Source organism: Scylla paramamosain, chromosome 3, assembly GCF_035594125.1.
Source record: "Scylla paramamosain isolate STU-SP2022 chromosome 3, ASM3559412v1, whole genome shotgun sequence".
Classification (NCBI taxonomy): domain Eukaryota; kingdom Metazoa; phylum Arthropoda; class Malacostraca; order Decapoda; family Portunidae; genus Scylla; species Scylla paramamosain.
Window position 1 is genome coordinate 13,635,001 of NC_087153.1, and position 23,079 is coordinate 13,658,079.

The window sequence follows — 23,079 nt, forward strand, 5'->3', positions numbered from 1 at the left end:
ATCAGGGGCTGATGGGACTCAGAGTGTGTGGTGCTTTGTCTGGGCCACCCAATGTGGAATTGATGGACTGGTATATAAATATATAGACATTAAAGAAGAAATTTAGGATGATCATCCATGCAAATACAGTGTAAGGTAATAGTGAATAAATCAATGCATTATCAACCCAAATTCACCATCTGTGATTCTTCCTTGTAAGCTAACTTATAAATCTCTAGGATAATTCCTTGAATAAGATGTAAGATGTCAGAAGCTATTAAAAAAAGAAAATTATTTTCACCTTGTGTTCATGAAGTCTTCGTCACTGGCATCATCATCATCCTCAGCATCCAGGTCAGTGAGTCTCCGCCGCTTCTTGATGGATACAGACACATATGGTCTTCTTGATATCTTGATGTCTTCCTCTGAATCAGAATCCGCCTGGTCCTATCAAAACAATTTTACCTTGTTAGGTTTAGGAAAAAGGACAGAAAATCATTGTCTTTTAGACTTTCAGATTTTAAAGGCATTCATGAATAGATTATTACTTGAAACAAGAATGCTGAATACAAGAACTGAATACAGTCTAACTGTTACCAAGCTTACGACTTACACTATTATACACTAATACATAAATAAATTGATATTTTCCTCTGTATATATATTCAGAACGTTTAAAGCTTTCTATCAATTTACACATATACGGAACACACAGTGGACATTTTATATGTAAACAGAGACAAGATAACATAAATATAGACAAATCATCAGTGACTCAAAGGGATTGATCTACAGCTACAGAAGTTGAAAAGAGGGGTGAGAAACAGTCCCACATTACTCTTACCTCTTCACTCACTCTGTAGTTGTCATCATCACCACTGCCTTCTTCTGTTGGCTTTGATTTTTTTCTTTTAGGAGCAACTTCATCCTCATCTTCATCCTTTTCTCTTTCTCTCTTACCTTCACATTCCTCTTTTGTGACAGGAGGTACAACTTCTTTACTTTCCTTGTCTTCTGGCTCACCCACTTCCTCCTCCTCCTCAAACAATCCTTCATTTTCAACCATTTCTTCCTCATTTGCTTGCATGATGTTTTCAATATCTTTACCTCTGCCTGCATTCCCAGCACCTGCTGCAGCCTCCATTTCATCCTGGAAAATTTATAACAGTTTACAAAAGACCATACATCCATCTGCAGCTTTCTTTCTTAATGAATGTGAAATGTAAGTAATTTCCCAGAAATTTGCAAAACTTTCCTGTTATCTGGAGAGGAGACGAGAGAAAAGGAGAGGAGAGGAGAGAGAGAGAGAGAGAGAGAGAGAGAGAGAGAGAGAGAGAGAGAGAGAGAGAGAGAGAGAGAGAGAGAGAGAGAGAGAGAGAGAGTCACCTTGCAAAACACTTGGTAAATTGGTTTAATTTATAGTGATGTCTTTGAAAAATTAAAACTAAATAAAAATTATGATTTGATTATCTTACAGTATTCACTTATTATTTTACTCCAACTATTCTAAAAAAAAAAAAAAAAAAAAAAAAAAAAAAAAAAAAAACTGAAAAGTAGTCAACTTTAACAAATTGAAATCTAAACCAAATATATCAAGTAACAAAATACTCCTGATTTCTTATACAGAACTCATTCATAAAGCAACAAAATATCAATCTGTGGTGCTTCCAGGATTTCTTTCACACTTTAACTATAATCTTTCTAGTGTTTGAAACCATGTCAGAAAGACAACCCCAAAAACATTAATGATAAAATAATACATTTTCTCTAAAAATCCTGATAAGTATTTTTTTTATTGAAAACTTTTTAAAATATGGGTGCATCATATGTGAAGAATGTTTTATCCATCTGCATATACAGTAATTACTTTACTGATAATACTGTAGGTTCCAGAATATAACCGGCTATTCACTTCAAAATACTTTGAGCAATGCAGGGTGAAGGCTGTGCCAGTCTCTGTTATGAGGGATGCCTCACAAATGACCCACATGACAGTTTTTCCACCAACAGCATAATGCCTTTGCCTTTGGTCTGTTTTCTGTTGATCAAGTAGGTAGCACTTACAAGAGATTAGAATCAATGCTCCTTGGATGACTGAACAAGACACTCTAAGGGGTTAAAATTGATGCTCCTTGGATAAATTAACAAAACACTCTGTAAGTGAATGGGAAAAAGCAGCAATAACAAGAAGGATTTCAGATATGAAAGAAAAAAAAAAAAAAAAAAAAAAAAAAAAAAGTGCATTGGTACACAAGAAAGGAGGAAAGTCCAGGAAATTATGAGGATAGAGATATAAAATTATATGGAGTTAAAGGAAAATGACACTAATTCAATAAAAGAAGGCTAGTGGAAGAAACATGACAATTAAACCACCGAAATGTGAGGATGATATATATTAAAAGGGAAAACCAAAAAATTGGCAAATAAATCAAGGAAACACAACAGGACTATTCATGAAATCAATTCAAACAATACAATTTCTTATGTTTAGGTTTTAAGAATACATCATAATTGTACTTACTGCACTGATTTATGTACTATGTGACTTAAGTAGCAGTTACTTACCCTTATTGCCTCATTAATCATCTCATCAAAGTTTTCAACTTGTTCTTTCAGTGTGCGCGCACTGCGAGCTCTTAAGGTATACAAAGGTGCAGTAGAATCTGATGATGACTGACTTGAAGAATCACTGCTGTCATCACTTTCACTGTCAGAGTCCTAGAATAAGGAAAAGATGTACCTTTCAGCACATACTGATGTTATCAAGATACATATCAATCCTGTATTTTACAGATTATACAATATTATAATATGATTACACACCATCATATATACCACAAATATTCACTTAATCACAGTTTCTTTGCCTGTCATTCTAACTAAAACTAATTTCCATTAAATATTAGGCAATGAATCTAACATAGATTGTCCAGACAAAGCACTACACACTCATACACACATCACTTATTTTTATCTCCGTCGGCCCCTGGTCGGAAGGTACAGGTCTGCTTTTTTAAACGTGGTGTTAGCATTTACTAATACCAACATAGCTGTTTTCAATTTTTTAAACACTTTTCCAGCTACATGCTTCAGGTTTGTCAACCAAATCAGAAGAAATCATATTGGAAATGTTGGTGAGAATTACCCCTCCCCAACAACAAACCCCAATGACATTTACCAGTCCTATGCAATGGAGTGTTATGTTAGAAAAATAAAAATGTACCAAAATGTTCCTATGTGAAAGAAAAATTGTGCACATCCTCTAAATTAGTGGATTTCGGCATTCAAAATGCTGTGTTTGGGTGCGTTTGGGAGACTGCGTTTGTAGCCTGATGAGTTATGGTTTGTTTACGGCCAACGTCCACTATCACCTGACACGTCCCAGTATTAGTTTACTATTCCAAGAGTCTCACCGTGGCCTTTCCTACCCTTATCAGATAGAGCTTTTCATTCTGAGTAATTTGAAGCATATATATATATATATATATATATATATATATATATATATATATATATATATATATATATATATATATATATATGGTATATTGCAAATTATTTATAATGCTGACAGCAAATTTTAAGTTTTGTTAAGTTAGGTTTAGTTTGGTTATGGGGTTGATTTTTTAATAATAATGCTTCTAGAGCAAGCACAATCATCATTTGTTAGTATGAGGGTAAAGAAAACATCAGCAATACTATTATAATTCCCACTCGTCTCTTGGACGGCAATTCTGCTGGCTTCCACATAGGTGCAAGTACATTCAATTTTTAAAGTAATTAGATGGATTTTCACTTTTCTTTTAATAATGTAAAAAAAGAATAACTCACGCATCTGCACATATATGTTCAGTGAGAAACGCTCACTATTAACTATACTATAAGCCAAAATAGGTCTGCCCTTTGCCTCCAATCAAGCCACTCACAATCTCTCTGAACATCACCATACAACCACAGATTTCTTCACTATTATATGTTACATGATGATTCTGAAGGAATGCATGGATTGATCAACTCTTTCTTTAGCTATAGCTGGAAGAAAAATGCAAAAGTCAATCTAATAAATGAGAAATAACATAAAATTCAGTAACTTTTTCTTGTTGCTGAAGGAACCCGAGCTGCCAACCTATGTGGAAAGCTTAGTATTTACTAACCTGACGTTGGGGCTTGCATCAAGTGTTTAACGAATATGACAGTGGGTTTAGTAAAACCAAATATGATCATGGGGCTTGCTGTTTCATGATGATTAATACAATGTTTATAAAAGCAGGCCATAGTCTTGCGGACTTCTACACCCCCAGGAGCTTTGGCATAGCACAGCTGGCCAAATACTTCCATAGCAGGGCTCAACAGTATACACTGGATTACCCATGCCCTTTCATGAGACCTCCAATCCTGAAACAATCGCTGATGCTGGGTACCTCATATGTTGTGCCCTACACTCTAACTGGGCTCACATGCCAACTGGCCCCACCAAATGTGTCCACATCTCTCTCAGTGGTTGCTGAGGCTGTGTAATTTTCAGGCATTTGTCACTGTCCCTCTCCATTTACCTCCATCACACACAATAACTTGTTTGCTGCAGTCATTCCTCTAATTCAGTTCTCTCTTTTATACAGTTTATCTACTCCATGCATGGCTTTCCTCTTAATCTTTTACTGCGCACATCTGAACTCATTACTCTCACTACTAGTTTTGTTCTCCACTTTTTACACATGCCCAAACCATCATAACACACACTGATGTGTCTGTCCCACTAACTCTCTCATAATACCAGTTCTTCATCTTAACTCCTTATTTCTTTTTCTGTCCCTCCATGCAACTCCATATATTCTCAAAAACTATGTTTCCATTACATTTAACCATGTCTTCTCTGCTACTACCATGTTTCAGCACCATATACCACTGTGGGTATTACTATCTTCTCACATAACTTCTGCTACTACCATGTTTCAGCACCATATACCACTGTGGGTATTACTATCTTCTCACATAACTGTCTCTTTATATTCATATCCTGCATTCTATGCTTAGAATTTTTTTTTTTCAGTCCACAAACAAACTTTTCACACAACTGCCCTACTGCAAAAATCTGGTCTAAACAACCTCTTCCCTTTCTAAAACCTTCCTGTCCCTCTAGGGTAGCATTTTCCGTTCCTTCTCCAATTTTTCTTATTAGCACAATACTACACACCTTTTCTGCCAAACTCAGTAAACTTACACATCTCTCCTCCTGATCCTTCTTTTGCAGGCAATTTTCATATGTACACTTCTTTTCCTCTACAGCCACACTGACCCCCTCACACCACCACTACATTTCCTCACACCACCTCCAGCCCACCTTATCCCAAACACCTGCTTATCAAAACACATAATTGCACTTTTGAGACACTACCTCTCTTCCACATTACCCACTTCCTAGTCTTTCATTTAATTCCATTCACTCACAATCTTTTCCTGGTACTTAAAAGTCACAAGAGAACTAATTAAGATTGGCTGGGCAGAATAAACTGATTACTTACATCATCATCAGAGTCTGAATCAGACTCATTTTCATCATCATCGTACTCCTCACCATCTCTATGTTTCTTTTTCTTCTTCCCTTCAGGTAATACATTTGATAAAGACACATTGACATAAGCAAGCCTCTGCCGCCGCAGTTCCTCATTCTGTGCTCTCTTCTGACATTCGTCAAACTCTTGAAGCAATGCCCGAAGCTTGTTAACCAGCTGTACCTGTTAAACATACACAAATACTTAATATTTTATGAATGAAGGAGGCTGGCTAAATGCATTAGAATACTGAGAGAGAGAGAGAGAGAGAGAGAGAGAGAGAGAGAGAGAGAGAGAGAGAGAGAGAGAGAGAGAGAGAGAGAGAGAGAGAGAGAGAGAGAGAGAGAGAGAGAGAGAGAGAGAGAGAGAGAGAGAGAGAGAGAGAGAGAATGTCTGTTCAGTTGTCACTTCTAAAATAGTTAGTTAGAGGAAGTTTATAAAAAAAGGTTGACCAATTTAATTCCACAAGGTGTCTTGGTACTCTCTCTCTCTCTCTCTCTCTCTTTAAGTTACATGAGAAACAGGTAGGAAGTTAAAGAATTTAACATGGAAAGGGATGATTGTGATAAAAATTGCTAAGGGGATTCATGGGCCTTGATAACTCCTACATTCACAGAGATATCTCACTCTATGGACACTGAGGCATAAGAATATAAGAACATAAAAAAATAGAGGAAGGTGCAAGAAGCCATCTGGCCTACACATAGCAATCCCTGTACAAAATCCATAAATTTGTCTAATCTTTCTTTTAATCTTCAAAAAATCTGACTGGAAGTTACAAAGGAGTAATACAACATAAACTTCAAAATAACCAAAAGTGTGAAAACACTGATCAGAAATTCTTAGCTCAGTAGTCTTACATGTTCACAAGTTGGGCACACCCAATCTCCTTCAGGGACACTGAGGAGAGGAGGCCTCAGACATGACAAGTGCCAGCCAGCATCACAGTTGTCACACAACAGAATAGTCTCAGGGTGATCGTCATGGCCACACTTCGTGCACTGGGTCTCATCCTCCTCTTCTTCCTCTTCCTCATCACCTTCCTCTTCCACCTCACTCTCACTTGTTACTGTAAAAATTAATGTGCAATGAGATACAATATAAAAGACACTTTCTAGTCATCACAAATACAGAAAATTATTAATTTTATTAAAATTGAAAAATTCTCACAAGTGCCCATTTGGGCAACATGGAAAAGTATTCAAGAGAAGAATAAAATTAAACATCCAAATATTCTACTGATTCTTCCATATTCTTTTCTTGCTTCATTCATTCCAAACTTAATCCCGCCTTAATTGATGAATGTAATTTTTATATAAACATGTAAACCCTGATCTGACAGTGACAATGGATATCAGTAAACAAACACTAGGAATTGGCAGCCTGTGAGATTCAGGCTGAGTAAGATCAGCATAGGCAAAGCAAGTTTCAATTTGTGGTGTTATGTTGAAAGATGAAAAGTTTAAAAGCTTTTCTGATTCCATATGTTCTGATATGGAATGTTCAACCTAAATTAACACTACAGGTGAAAGGATCGAGTTATGTGCATTACAACTGAAGAAAGACATAACTTTAACGAGGGAATTTTAAGGGAAAATCTGTACTATTATCAAACAGTTTTAAAATGGTGATTACATTTCTTAGCAGTGCGTGCCCTCTTGATGGGCTGTGCATCCTCCTCAATGTCTGACTCTGGAGAGAACTCGTGATCGCTCTTGAACACCAACTTTTCATCTTCCTCATCTTCCTCCATATCTTCCTCTTCCTCCTCTGAACTGGAACTAAGTAAAAGTATGTGTAAGTGCTTGCTTTTTTTTTTCAGTCCCTATCACCCAAGTGTAAAATCTACATATTGTGGAAAGATACAATATAAAGTAAATTAATTTAATGAACATGAAGCAATTCTGTATTGCACTATTTTATACTAAATAAATACTTTTATAACAATTATCCTTTCATAGAAAATGCATTCTAAATTTTGAAAAAAAAAAAAAAAAAAAAAAAAAAAAAAAAAAAAAAAAAAAAAAAAGCTTCTGGTTTTCAGACCAAAACATGATACTGTGATCCTGTCCTTTTAGTAATTAATTTCCAAACATTAATACCATAAGCTGATCTACAGAAGCCACACTTCCTGCTTCCTTCCCTCTTGCCTCAGCAGCTGACAAGTGTACTTTAACCCTTAAACTGCGCAATTATGATTTCAGGATAGCTGCAGGGTGCGCAAAAAATGGCAAAAAATTAACTTGCTTGAAAACTATCTTTGATCTTTTGAAACTCAAAGGAGACAAGTAGAGCACTGAAATGTGAAATAAAAAATGAAAAAAAATACATTGTGTGGCAGTGATGGATGGCTGAAGTTCTTTGGGAAGTGGCTGGGGGCCAGCGACAGGGGAGCCGGGAAGGTGTCAAAGAGATCATTTTCCTGTTCTTTCTGCCAGTGTGAATCATCAGGAAGTGTTGAGAGTGATTCCTCAGAATCTTCTATCAATGGTAAAAATTTTGATGGTGTCAATGGCATATTACGGGCTTTGCCTGGCAGTGAGGAAGCGGCAGCGTGCTCCTGACCTTGAGAGGCAGGAGTGTGTTTACGGGATTTCTTGGGCTTTCTCACAGCACCAGAAGTTGATTGCTGTAAATAATCTACATCATCAGGGCCTAGTCCAAGCTTTCTCTTTACTATCTTCTTCTTTTTACGACATCTGCCTCCCCCATGGCCATGAATGTGGGAGCCAGGAGGCTGGCCAGCATCGGAAGATGATAATGAATTACCGTCTTCCATGACTGCCTAAGGCTGACTGAGACAATAATGCCTATATGGAGCGAAAGAGAGATGATGTTGCCAAATGATGTTCATTGGATTTTACGGTGGCTGTGCGGGAACTTTTGAAATGCAGCTTAGAAAACCTGTCATCTTAAGATGTCTCGTGCAGTTGATCGAACAGCATCTTAAGATGTCTGGCGCAGTTTACGGGTTAATGCTCTTGCTACTTCTCCAAATTTTTCATATACAAAATATTTTTAATCACATTTTCAATTTTGCCCCAAACTGATTTCTGTACATACCAATAGAAAAAAAAACAACAATAATACCAGAGACAGTAGCTAGCATCCAATTAGACAAACCTGATAACAAATGAAAACAGTCCATTCCCTACCTTCAAAATAAAACCCATTCCTGACACTGTGATAATAACAGTATTCTGAAATATAATTGCTAGATTTTCATCTACCCCAGTTCTAGCTGCCTAAAGATCAATTCCCATGGTCTTCCAGCAACTAATATTACAGCATAATTACCTGGAAGATGTAGAAGAATGGGCCCAAGGATCATTTGAATTTTTCTTCTTTTTTCCACGTTTCTTTTTTTTCCGTTTCTTTTTCTCTCTGTCCTGAAAATGTGAACAAACAAATACATTTACTGTCCCCTGAAAAAAAAACTTACAATACTATGACAACCTTTTGAATGACATGCAAAGTCTCTGAAAACACCACATTCTTACCTTTTTTTCTTTCTTCTCACGTCTACCTTTCTTCATTTCTCTCTGGGACTGGAAAAGAGTAAATAAATATGAGTTTTCTAGAGGTATATGAGGTTCTCTACATGTCTATCACTTGACAAAACTCCTGAATTCATGTCATCTTCAGTTGTTCATTGGAGGGAGAAGTTTCAATATTTGAAGAAAAAGAGAGAGAGAGAGAGAGAGAGAGAGAGAGAGAGAGAGAGAGAGAGAGAGAGAGAGAGAGAGAGAGAGAGAGAGAGAGAGAGAGAGAGAGAGAGAGAATACTGGACCAAGGAGAACACTGTTGAGCATCTGGACCTATATTATGATGTACATGGAAACAGCACATCAGGTTGGAAAAATGTAAAGGTGTCTGGGAGCGTTTCTCACCCTCCTCTCCTCTCGAGCCTTCCTCTTGATCTCACGCATGCGATTTTCCTCTGCCAACTGCTTCAGTCTGATTGCCTCCAGCTCTCTTCTCTCCTGCTCCTCCTTCTCCCGGATTTTAGCAATACGTGCAGATTTCTGCCTTGGCACTGGAAAGAAGGTCATTCATTAATATTTTGGGGGTATATTCTAATCTCATCAGAGCTTAATAACCTACAAAGAATACTTTGAGTTTCATGTTACCGAGTTTCACAATTCTTAAGATTCGTCCCAATCCCTAAATTCTCCCAATCCTGAGTTTCACGCACCTTCCTCCCAAGTTTCATATTCCCCATCTTCATAAGTTGAGCCAAATTCAACTTGATGCTCATGGTCATCATTTTGGTGAGTAGATGTTCAAGCTGGAGTGATGAAGAGCTGTATGGTGTTGGAAAAAGTGGTTCTACCTGATTATGGCCACCTTGCTATTGGCAAACCACTTGGTAGTTACAAGGAAGGCCATTTGAAGTAGGGTTATGTGTTGGGCTAATGGGTTAGTCATGTGTTTGAGCTACAATGTGGTGTGGCACTATGATGCAGTAATAGGGTAGCAAGCTGGATGGTATACATTATAGCAAAGAGAAGAGAGATCTTCATGGTGCAGTGCCTAGAATGGGAAATACATCTTCATTTGAGGATTCTAAGGTGCTGAAAAATGAGAACCTAGCTAATGATATACACCAGAATTCCTATGGGTCACAACTAGCAGTGCAAGACTAAACAATTGCAGTAAAATCACACAAGGCTCTTGAGGCTCAAGAATTTGAGACACATTAGTGCTGACTGTAGCATTTCCAGTCACAGTAGGTAGTCAGTGTAAGCAAACAAAATGCCATTTGCTAAGGTATCCTCAACCACTGACTGAAAGCTTGGCAAAATTTGTTCCTTACTGTGTATTAGAATGGCAGCATGACTAGTTGCCATTAAGTCACTCTGTCAATGGAAACCATTTTTTTCCAACACAGTAATGATTGCTGTACCTGTCATTACCTCCAGATACTTCTGATACCATTTCACCAGTGCTTATGACTTACTTAAACATCATCCTATGTAAGAACTTATAAGATAAGGATGCTGAAGGTAGTGATAGGTGGCTGTGGATGGGCAACATGACCATCTGAGCAGCAGGATATTCAGATGTGCACCAGCAGCAAGCCATATTCAAGACCTAGATCTGCTACATGTTTGCCACTTGGCCAAAAGAGTTGATTTACTATTTAATTCACCCTTATGAATATTAATCTTCACACAATGAATGGTATATGGCAACAGGATAATAACTTAAAATATGCTACTAGTCCAATAGTGATATCTATAATAAATTAAAAACAGAAATAATACAGGTAAAAACAAATATCTAAAGTTGAAGTAGAAATGGAGATAGATAGCGAGAGCTACAGCTCAAATTCTAGACACCTGAAGTGAATAAAGATGCATATACTATATATATATAAAAAAAAAAAGGAAATAAATAAATACTAATGCATATAATAACACAATTAATTAAAGATGCACACATACTAAACAAAAAAAGTAAAGAAATAAATGGATAATTGACTAATTAGATAAATAAATGAATAATAATAATACACAAAATAAAACAACTGAAGCCATCCTTTGCTTAGAGTCACTCACCATCTGGCAAGGGTCTAGCAGTGCTGCCCTTGCCACGCTGCCGCCGCTTCTTGGCAGGGGGGACAGCGTGGCCAGACTCTCTCTCATCTCCCTCCGGCTCATCGTTGTCCTCATTTGGATCATTTTCGTCCTGCTCATCCTCCTCTTGGTCACTTTCTTGCTGCTCTACGCTTCTCTTGTGTGGACGGCCCCGACCCCGCTTAGCACTCTGCTGACCAACTGCCGGGTCATGCTGATCTTGTTTTCTCCCATGGGATGACTCTTTTTTCCCTTTACTTTTCTTTTTATTTCTTTCCTCTTCTTCCTCGTCTTCATTCTCTTCCTCCTCCTCCTCCTCCTCCTCCTCCTCTTCCTCCTCCTCTTCTGCCTCAACTTCCTCTTCCTCTTCCATTTCCTCTTCCTCTCCCTCATCTTCCTCTTCTTCAGAACCACTCTTATCCTTCACAGTTTCCTTTTTTATTTTCCCTTCTTTACTTGATTTCACTTCGTCACCTTCCACCTTCATGCCACCACTAACATTTGCTTTACAATTTTTGGAGTCCTGTGTTCCATCAAGAATTTGTTCAGCATTTTCTTCTTTTTTCTCCTCTTTCACTTTCTCACAACCAGGACTATTAACCTTTGCTGGTAATCCATCACGATGCTCGTCACCCACTGAGTTTTCCTCATTCACCTTCTTTCCATTTACACTAGCGTGCCTAGTATCAGCAAGGTCCTCTGACTGCTCCTCCTGGGATGTGGATTTTTCTGTTTTCTCAACTGATTCCACAGTCCTAAGACCATTTACTTTGGCCTCATCCCCTTCACACATTCCATCAACAGCCTTCACTTCTCCATCAGGCTTAATATCCTCCATTTCCTTAGAGGGTTTCAGCTCAGCAGCACTAGTATTTCTCTGACCTTCAGTTGCAACTGTTCCTCCACTCCCTCCCCCCTCCCCTTGTTTGTTTGCTTCTGAATTAGTTTCAGTTTCATCACCATTATTTCCGGCTTCACATTCAGCACCTGCGCCTTCTCCCCAGAAGTACATGACATCTTCCTCAATTGTTTCTCCTACTGAACCCTTAGTGCTATCATTCTCATCAAAATATTCCCACCATGGCTCTACTGTATGATATGGATCATTACCTGCCTCACAAGCTGCCCCTTCTCCATCACCTTTGATCAGCATCACTGGTTCTTCAATTGTTTCATTACCACAATCTTCTTTTGTATTTAAGGGAAGGTTTTCACTTGACTTATGCATAGAGGGTTTCAAACTGTCACCATCATGGCACTCCATTTTGCTGTCTCCATCAGATGTTGTTGTACCATCTATTTTGCCTACCTTGTCTGGAATGTGTGCATCTACTTTTGATGTTGCCTCTGTGGTAGGGGTGTGGTCCTTACTCTTGGTTTTGTTTACTTCCATGCTCTCCTTCTCCTGCTTTGTCATCTTATCTTCAGCATGAGAAGAGTTCCCACTAGCTTCCTTATTTTTTTCATCTTTAGAGTTACTATTTCCCTTGTCAGATTTATCCTGTGCAAGATTTTCAGATTGTGTTGATGACTTTGCATCATTATCTTTTTGATGATCCTTTACCTCGGATTGTGTAGATTTGACTGGAGGTAAATGTTCAATTTTTTCATCTTTTCTAGTTTCTACAACTTTGCCTGCAGGTAAACTTTCAACTTTTTCATCTTTTTTTTGTTCTTGTGTGACACAATCTTTTCCTTCTTTAGCTGCCTGAGGTAATGGTGGTGGTTGTGGTGGTGGTGGTGGATCAGATGGGGGTGCCTCTCGAGATGTGAAGTCTGATGCACGAGATTCTGAGTGAGATTCCAATGATGACATGTCAGAAAACTTAAACTTTTTCAGTGGTGGCTCAGTGGTGTTATCCTTAGTAGAGGATGGCAGCCCTCCTGTGGAGGATCGGATGACAGCTGGGGCAGGCTGGGAAATAGAGGAGCTAGGTGGCCTGATTGAGGGACCAACTAGTGACTCAATGCTCATCAACTTTGGAGCCTGCTGCTGCCTTGAGGGACCTACTCCAGATTCAGATGGAACTGAAGGGGCAGGTTTACTTATGGTTTTGTCTTCCCAAGCACGCTGAAAGGAGAAAGAATTGGTGGATGGCTTTATTTTTGTGTCCTCTGCAGGAATGTTATGTGATAGCTGCTCTTGCTTTTCTTCTTCTTTAGGATGTTTGTCTGCACTGAGAGGCAAACATGAAATAGTTTCCATCTTTTTCTCTGCTGCCTCTTCGGTCTTTGCTTCAACTTTTTCCTTCATTTTATTCAGCTTGTCCCAAACACTCTCCTTCTTTTTAGGTTCAGTTCTTTCTGCCAAGCCAAACTTGGGACCCTTGCTTTCAGATCCTTCCTGAGAACCTCTTTCTCGAACAAGCATGGTTTTCTTAGCAGCAATGTCAAGGCATAGCCCTTTAGTATCATCATCCACCTCCATGGGCTCTGGCATTTTCCCACTTTTCTTACCACACATCCCTTCATCTGCCTTCTTCTCTGTTATTTCTGTCACATTTTCTGCAGAGCCAGTTTTTTGTTGGTCAACCTGCAACCCTTTTTGGGACTGTATACCCTCAGCCTCTACTTTTCCTGTTTGTTCTACCTGTCCTTTAGATGCCTCTTCTTTCCCTTTGTCTTCACCCTTGTTCTTTGATTTATTATTATGTTTTTCACTCTCATGCTCCTGGCTGTTAGAAACCCTTTTGTCTATGGTTTCAGCTTTCTGCTCCCCTTCACTTTTAACTTTGTCTGGTTTCATGTCAGTGCCTCCTGCTGTTTCTTCTTTCTTCTCTCCTTCACTCTTACCCTTGTCTGTTTTCTTATCACTGTTTTCTATTTCAGGTTTTTTCTCTGCTTCATTCATAACCTTGTCTGCTTTTGCATCACAATTTTCAGCTATTTCTGCTTTCTTCTCTCCTTCACTCTTAACCTTGTCTATTTCCTTATGAGCTTTTCCTGGTACTTCAGCTCTTTCTCCTTCATTCTTATCCTTGTTAATTTTCTGATCAGCAATTTGTGATATTTCAGCTTCCTTCTCTGCTTCAGTCTTCATCTTATCTGTTTTTTCATTGGTGCTTTCTACTATTTCAGTCTTTAAACTGGTCTCCTTCTTGGTATTTTCCTTTACACACTTCTCTGTCTCACTTGGGGATTCAGTTTTCTTTTTCCCTTTCTCTGCTTCCCTTTCTGTCTTCAACCCCTCCTTCTCAGCTACCTGTCCCAATTTCTCAATGTCTGTTTCATTTCCTATTTCCATATCAGTCACTGTGTCTACCTTTCTCTCTTCAGTTTTATTGTCCACCTTTTTCTCTTCAGCTTTAAGTGTTAATTGTGTACTTCTCCCTTCACCCTTCAAGCTAAGCTCTTGTGTTTTAGCTTCTTTCCTTATCTGTTTTTCCTCTACTTCTTCTGAGGATGGTGAAAGTTTTGTGGAACTTTTCTCTGGCTTACCAAAGTCTTCTTTTGGCGCCTCAGACTGGGACACATCTAGCACCTCTTTGTCCTTAACCTTCACATCTACCACCTCTCCTGGCTTCTTTTCTTTTCCTAATTTACACTCTGTATCTACACTAGTTTCATTTCCCACATCTGACATTTCCTTTTCTACTTCCAATTTCTGTGTAACTCTCCCCTCTGACTCCTCCTCCCCCTCTTTTGTTAAGACCTTTTTCTCATCAACTTTTTCTTTTTTATCATTCTCTTTATCCTGGCCTGTGTCAATAACAGGTGAAGTTCGTCCACTAGGAACAGGAGTGGGAGCTTTACTGCCCACAGGGGTTGGAGCTTTACTATCCACAGGTGTTGGGGCTTCACTTAATCCCATAGGTGTAACAGTGCCACTGTGACTGCCTTCCACTGACATTTCTCTGCTGGCTCCTGGTGGAGACTCTGACTCTAGTTCTGCAATTAGAGTCACCAGCTCCTCCCTTGTGCTGTTGATAAAAAAAAAATATATGTAAATGTATTTCAGTATGGTTGAAGTAATTTACAAATTTCAAAATATAACTTTTTTTACAAATTTCACATCAAATCTTAGCCTCATAATAATACAGTGTACAAGAGTAATTACAAAAATAGGTCAAATAATGTATAGAAACACAAAAGTATTGTTTCACAACAGTTTCACCAAGGTATGATGAATTTTTAGTTAGCATGCATTACAATTTTGTAAGATATCATATAACAAATGAGGCATTGTTATCATCCTAGCATGGAAGAAAATGCCTTGCATGTTCATATTGTATCTGAACTATCTCACTTTTCTTTACTCAACTATTTGAACATCTCCATCTATGCATGCATGTATCTGCCTTCTTAATGTTAGTTGACCACACTTCACAGTCTCTGGCAGGTCTCCCACACAGGCCTAGATCTCTGAGGTCCTTCTAGACCACTTCATACTCCACATTTTCTTGGGTCTGTCTCTAAAAACTCTTATATTATGATCTCTAATTCTTTTTACCCATTATTCTCCACCATCCATTCATTCAACATGGCCATAACATTAAACTACCAGAGAGAGAGAGAGAGAGAGAGAGAGAGAGAGAGAGAGAGAGAGAGAGAGAGAGAGAGAGAGAGAGAGAGAGAGAGAGAGAGAGAGAGAGAGAGAGATTGAAATATATATATATATATATATATATATATATATATATATATATATATATATATATATATATATATATATATATATATATATATATATATATATATAATTCTGATTTACAATCCAATATATTTGATCCCAGTATTGTTTTTCAGTGATGCACAGGAAATACACATAATTATCTTTATCTCTACATGTTTATGCCTGTAGACACTGTCTTTCCTTACAAACCAGATACCAGATTTTCATTAGTAAAAAATGTTACACTTCCCATATGGCCCTGATAAAAGTGTCTCTTTGATCTAAGAGAAAGATCTGTAAGTGTCAATAAAGGTAACAATTCTTTGAATTTCCTTTATCTATAATTCCTGCCACTATGCTACAGCTGTATCTTCAACTATAACAATAACAACCTACATATAAATCAATACACAACTCTTCCAACACTAATCAGTACCACTCTATAAAGTTGCCCTCTCTTCATCAATAATAAAGCTTTGGAATATGAGTGATCTTATACCTTAAGAAGTACAATGACTACTAATAATTTCCTTTCTTAGTTTTTTCCCTGTAATCACTAATCAGTCTTTTCAAATAAATATTGTATAACTAAAAAGAAAAAACCGCACATGAATAAAATATGCAAAAAATACTAAAATTCAACAAGTGACATGAGCATCACATCAAACATCTGCTACATGATCTTTCCAAATCTCACAAAACACTTTGCACCTCACCTGGCCACAAGGGTCCACGTCTCCTCATCCTGGTCATCAGAGTACACCCGCAGGTTGGCACACTCATCCAGTTGGCACCAGTAGGAAACACCTTTCTTGTCCCGTCCACATGGCTGCAGACGTAATTCATTTGCACTAAGTGAATTTACCTTGTCCTTGAAGCTTTTGTAGAGATCAAACTGTGCCTCAAGGAGAGTCTGAAATGATGAAGAAAATACAAAGAAATTAGTTAGAAACCTTTATGTTAAACATTCCAATATTCAAGGTCACTACATTACAGTGCATTATTCCAAATCTGCATCATCCAAACATATAAATCATCAGTGTCTGTACACATAATTCTAAAATGAAAAATACATTCTGCTATTCAAAGCAGTACCAGCAAATATCTTCTGTGCCTACTCCTCCTTCTTGCCAAAGAATATTTATCATCATTTAACCACGCTTATTTAAATACCTCACTATCCACAAGAAGAAAAAATTTCACTATCTTACCAATCACTTCATTGTCATCTCACTTGAACACTGAACTCCATGCAAAGTACTACTCCTTTTATACTCTAACCTAATCTTAATTCAGTTCCTAATAGCATCCTTATACCACATTCAAAGAAACATCTTTCCAACTCTTGATCCCAAAGCATCGAGGAACAGCTGTAGCCACACACCTAGGGAATGTCAAGATGTGGCTATAGCTGCGTACACCTTCCCACCACACTTTTAAATTCTAGTGGCCATCATGTCTCTAAGCTATGTTGAGCTGCCATGTGTCATATTTTCACGCATTTGCAGTCTGGTTGCCCAGTGTCCTCAGTTACCTGCTGCCACTGTTAGAGATGAAATACCACCCAAGCACCTCCTGATCTCCACGCACTTGCACGCTCAAAAAAGCCACTTCCAAGACCCGTTGTTTGTCTGAAAGTGCCATAGAAAGAGCACTGGTAGAGTCTGAGAGCAGTGGGAGTAGCAATTTTGACTCAGATTAAGAAAATAATTACACTTATTGGAGGGAGGAGGATGTGATGCAGTCAGACCATAAGACAAGCAACTGCGATCTCTTGTGCATCACATAACTCATGGAAAAATAATGGGAAGAACTAAGCGTACAAGTGCAACTACCTCTACAACCTATTGCTTCTTGTTTTCCCTCTCCTCCAAGCAGATGCTAGCCTCCCACATGACCTGCTCTCTCAACCAGACTGAATTTCCACCAGTTACCAAACTATACAAAACAATGTTGTTGTCTTTTTAATCTCATTGTTGATTAGGATTGTGCTTTGTAATAAATTATTTTTTTCTCTAACAGTACAGACAAAGGATATACAGATTTTTCACAAATGATCATTTTTATAAAAGTACTTTTCCCAGACGTTTAGGAGCTAAATGCCAGAATCTGTAAATGCACAGGCAAGGGGAATTAATAACCTCACCACTTAGCACTCTGTAGTCATTGTGCAAATAATTAACCTTGTGACCAACACTGAGACACAGGGTTATCCACATCAGTCCAAAAAAAATAAAAATAAATAAATAAATAAATAAAAAATAAATAAATAAATAATAAATAAATAAAAAAAAAATTCTGAGCACTTTCAACTCTTTACATAAAAGTAATGTGGTAACTTCTTCCACCATGACAACAATAAATGAATATTCTCTCTCTCATTGTCCACAATTATATAACTAATCTGCAATCATCTCAAGTTGTGTAGTCTCTGTATCTATCTTATGCAATCTAATCTTGGATTTAGAGGTGCTTTCAACTCAACTCACTTTTGTCTTTGATTCATGTAGTTACCTTATTGTATTTTTTAACAAGATTCAGTGAAGCACATTAACCCTTAAACAACAGGCATCTTTTCCAGCTACCTCCACTCAGAAAGCAGGTTTTTAGAGAAATTACTCTTATTCTTAGTCATATACCATTTCATACTTGACCTAGAATCATGAAAGAAATACCATAAGAAGTGTCTATGGTTCTCTTTTGCAATGGTTGTAATGGCATTATAGTCAAAGTGTTTAAGCTCAACAAGGAGTGGAGATAGAATAACTATATCAACTCAGCCTCACAAGTGTGGTGGCCTGCATGTGTTCACCATGCTGGCTGTGGCACTGGCTGCAACTCACACACCTGCAGCTCCATCTTGTATTCACCATCTGCCCTCACTGTTCTCCCCATATCTCAAAATAAATATTATTCCACTGTGCCCTAGAAGTTCCAAAATGTGACTCCATGTCTTAGGAGTGAATGTAACCGGCTTTTGTTTATGTCTAACCATACATCAAGATGAGGGCAAACCACCTCAGTACTTCACCCTTGCTGTGTGTATACTGGCAGAGGGAAAAGTGATGGACAGCAGCTCTATATGTATTGCCAAATCATGTTCAAAACATTTCCTACGAGCTTCTCTTCGATTCATGGGGTAGATCCTATGATGCACACGTGTAACTGTTGGTTCCCACAGCTGTGCACTGGTGTGTCATTATAAGTTGTCCCATTTTTAAAACCCAATTTTCATTTCTTTTAAATTCATGTATACTATTTGCACTTGAAATCCATTCCACTAACCTATTATCTTAATTGGAAAACTGTACTTCTGCACATCCTTGTTTGGTTTCTTGCTGTCTTCATAAAAGTTTATAATCATTATTTCCTTTTCTTCATTTCACATTTGTACATAATCCCTTTTCCATCTTTCTTCCAGTTTGATTAATGGTCACTTTTCTAATCTTACTTCTTAGATTACTTTTGAAATTTGGTATCAATCTTGTCAATGATATTTCAACTTTCTAGTTAAACATGTTTCTTTAAATAAGGGTTCCACACCACAACAGTATATTCCAATGAGGGATATTTTGAAACATTAGTATTTTCTCTATTATCTGTTATCTACATTTGTGAAGGTCATTCTCATGTTTGGTAATAATGCACACATTTCTCATTTTTCATTTGTGTGTCTCTAAAACCAGTTCCTTATTGGTCATTGCTTCTAAGCCTGTACTACTACACAGGTCTTCTGTCAGTTCTTTCGGATTTGATCATAATACACCTCTCTGTGTTAAGCTCTTCTGTCAGTTCTTTCAGATTTGATCATAAGACATCTCTCTGTGTTAAGCTCTATCTCCCAACTGGTCAATCTGTTGGTCTTCCTGTAATATCTTGTGGCAGTTTTTTTTTTTTTTTTTTTTTTTGTCTGTGCTTATTTGTGTGTTCTTACCTAGTTATATATTTAAGGGATTGAGTCAAGCTTGTAATGTGGTCTTTTGAAATTAATTGGTCATACTTATCTCTGAAGGTATGAATGCTCCTTGCACACACAATTTCATCCATCAATGGATTCCACTGGCTGATTGCTTTGCCAGGAAAACTACATTTCATCACATTTTTCTTTGCTCCCCCCTGGCTCCCCCATTCTTTTTTTTTAACAATCTCTTACTGTGTCTTCTTAGTGTTGATTGTTGTAGTACCACGAAGTCCATGATAGTGATAATATCTTTTCCTTCAACGCATTCATACATCATGATCACATTACCAGATTTTCATCTCTAGTGTTGGGAGCTTCAGTTTGTCAAGCCTTTCTTTGTAGCTATGATATTTCAAGTCTGTTACCTATTTTGTTGCTGCTCTTTGCACTTTATCTCTATAACATGCTTCTTTCTTTTCAGATGTGGATATGTGTGTGTGTGTGTGTGTGTGTGTGTGTGTGTGTGTGTGTGTGTGTGTGTGTGTGTGTGTGTGTGTGTGTGTGTGTGTGTGTGTGTGTTTAGCTAACTGTAATTTGCAAGTCCTAGGCTACACTTGTGTGGTCCTGTCTCACACCTACATTTTATTCAGTCTTTCCTCAACAGGTGTTAATTTTTTGCATTTTGTTTATTCTAAACTTCTTTATTTCTATGAGGAAACCCATTTTCTTTGTGTTTTCCAGGCATCTCTCTCTTATTTACTTTTTAAATATAGTGTGTTCAGATTCTCTATTTCCTTGTTTACTTTTTTTTTTTTCCATATAAGAATTTGCAAATGGTTATCAAGTCTCTTTGTTCTCTTTTTTGCTGAATATATTTCTCTTAATATTCTTCAAAAGTTAGCATGTGTGTGCACATACATGCACTGTTCATAAATTGCATGTCTATATGAAAACATCTCAGCCCATGTATGTAACTCCACAACTAAGAGTACAAAATCATTCAATAGGATATGGACAGCAGTACTGTGGTAGTTTGTTCTCTACATGCTGGTTCTAATACAAACCATTGGAGCCCAAAGCCATACAAAACATTGCTTCTATATAACTTTCTATTGCTAAATACAAAATAATAACAAAGATCTAAGTACAAAATAATAGCAAAGATATTAGAGCTCAAAACATCACAAATCATCTTATGGTAATTGGTACAAACCAGCACTGTTCCCACACCAAAGATTCAACTCAGAGAGAACTACATCTTTTAAAAGCATTCTGTGGAGAGAAATCCTATGAAAACTTTTTAACTCATCAAAAGCAAGTCCTTTGTGTCATCTCCAATTATTAATCTACTCCCAGGTACTGAATCTACAGAAGTGTCTTCTCTACCCACACATGGCCATATATTGTCTGATGTGTGTGTGTGTGTGTGTGTGTGTGTGTGTGTGTGTGTGTGTGTGTGTGTGTGTGTGTGTGTGTGTGTGTGTGTGTGTGTGTGTGTGTGTGTGTGTGCCATGGGAAAAAGGTAAATTAGATAGCTGTTTTCAGTCAATCAATTTGCAATTATCACAAAGGTAATACAATATGAAAGTGGAATACTATTTAAATAACATATAATAAAGTACTGCTGTCAGAGTGAAAAGTATTTGTAAAATTGTTAATGAAAAGAAAGCTAAAACTTTGTGGATATGATTTTTTTCCTAAGAAGAGTAAAGAATTTTATTTTTGAGATCCACATACACAACAACAGACAGAGGCAATGTATTATGAGAATGAATAACAGTTTCTTGAGGAAATGAGGGAATTAATAACATCCAAGAGTAGTGTCACCAAATATCATCTTTCTTTTTCGTAAGGGGGGGAGAGGACATCCTCACATGGCCACAGCAGAATAGGAATGCAGTGAAATCTGGAGTATTGTGGTGGAACAATCAGTCTGCCTTATATTATTTACTGCTTGAAAAATGTCATGGTATTTATTAAGAAGATATAGGCTCATAATCATAATTTCATAATTTTCATCCCATATACTAACACAAATTGATCTTGGACCTAATTCACAAAATTGTAATCTGATTTAAGTAATCACTACACTATCCTGATTTAAGTTAGATCAGAATATATTAAAATTATCATATCAGGTTCAAATTCATAAAGGTTAGAATATGCTAGATTTAGGGGAAAATAATGAGACTGATTAACTGGAGTTTGTCTCCTTAAAAAAACATTGTTATGTGGTGTGGCCAAGTGAAAATGTATGAACAGGCTCAAGAAATTGAGACAAATTGACACACACCCAAATAAAGCAGGCTGGACAGTAGGTAAAAGTCCGACTAATAATAATAGTATGTCATGTTTATCCCATGCAGGCATGGTAGCACGGAAGGAGAAAGATGAGCAATGCAGAGAAAATATATAACATTATTAGAATGTACCAGTCACACATATGCAGCATTACTGCATAACAAGTGTCAGAAAAATAACATGACTAACATAAAGATGCTACATGTGGCAACATTGTCACTCAATGGGTATCACTGATCTACCTGAGTTGCTGAATACTCTTTGCTAACACCATATGCACATATTTTTTTTCTATTTAGACCAGGGATCTCCAAAAAGATCAACAGATTGATAACTATTAGGCTAATGAGCATAAGTGGATCAATAAATGTCTGGAAACCAATTGCTGCTATGTCAATAATGGAGGATTGACAGAGTATCACTAGGATCCATCAATGTTTTTGGAGTTTTGTAAAGCCTCATGTCAAGTCTGCAGTTATCCTGGAGGGGAGGAGGCTGCACAGGTTGGGAGATTCAGCAGACAGCAATGGCAGACTGGTGATCTCTATCAGTAATAGTATTCATAGTTAAAGCAATATTTAGTAACTATATTTCTTAGAATAAATGTTTGGATAACAATAATGATCTGAACCTTCATGAAGTAGTCAATGACCTACAAAGTTTGGAGATTCCTGGTCTAGATAATAAACAAAATTTTCAAAGTGGTAAAAATCTTAATCAAACTAATTTTGGATTCAAGTGCAAGAAAATGAAGTCATTGTCAGACACACTAACATGACAGGCATATAAAATCTCTTCTAGGAAAGCAACAAGCTTTTAAGAATACAAATTTTTGGATTTTCATCACTTTCTCATCTGGGATCTCCACAACTTTACAATAATGTTGTTTTAATTCCTTAATTAAGACCTGCATGGCAAACTCATTCAAAACAGACTGGTAGATCAAGCCCTATTTTGAGGAAGGAAAAGACTGGCACACCCAAGCAAAACCTCAATAAGAATAAGACAAAGTTTAGGATCAAAGCTCTGAAAGATTCTTACATGATATTGCCTCTAATATGAATGGAATGGATGAGAGTATATACACCAAAGCCTTGATATATCTCATAACAGAAAAGAACAAGTTGAGAGATGATGTAAAATGACAAATGCAGC

General features: G+C 37.4%; 1 protein-coding gene across 1 annotated transcript in view; it reads right to left on the reverse strand.

The window, feature by feature from the left end:
• Nucleotides 1-23,079, reverse strand: part of LOC135090836 (remodeling and spacing factor 1-like) — a 45,339-nt gene that overhangs the window by 18,494 nt on the left and 3,766 nt on the right. The window contains 11 exon segments of the mRNA XM_063987924.1: nucleotides 281-426; nucleotides 824-1,129; nucleotides 2,545-2,697; nucleotides 5,502-5,714; nucleotides 6,392-6,600; nucleotides 7,167-7,312; nucleotides 8,829-8,920; nucleotides 9,032-9,079; nucleotides 9,422-9,567; nucleotides 11,093-15,030; nucleotides 16,439-16,635. Of these exon segments, the coding sequence (XP_063843994.1) occupies nucleotides 281-426; nucleotides 824-1,129; nucleotides 2,545-2,697; nucleotides 5,502-5,714; nucleotides 6,392-6,600; nucleotides 7,167-7,312; nucleotides 8,829-8,920; nucleotides 9,032-9,079; nucleotides 9,422-9,567; nucleotides 11,093-15,030; nucleotides 16,439-16,635 (5,594 nt within the window).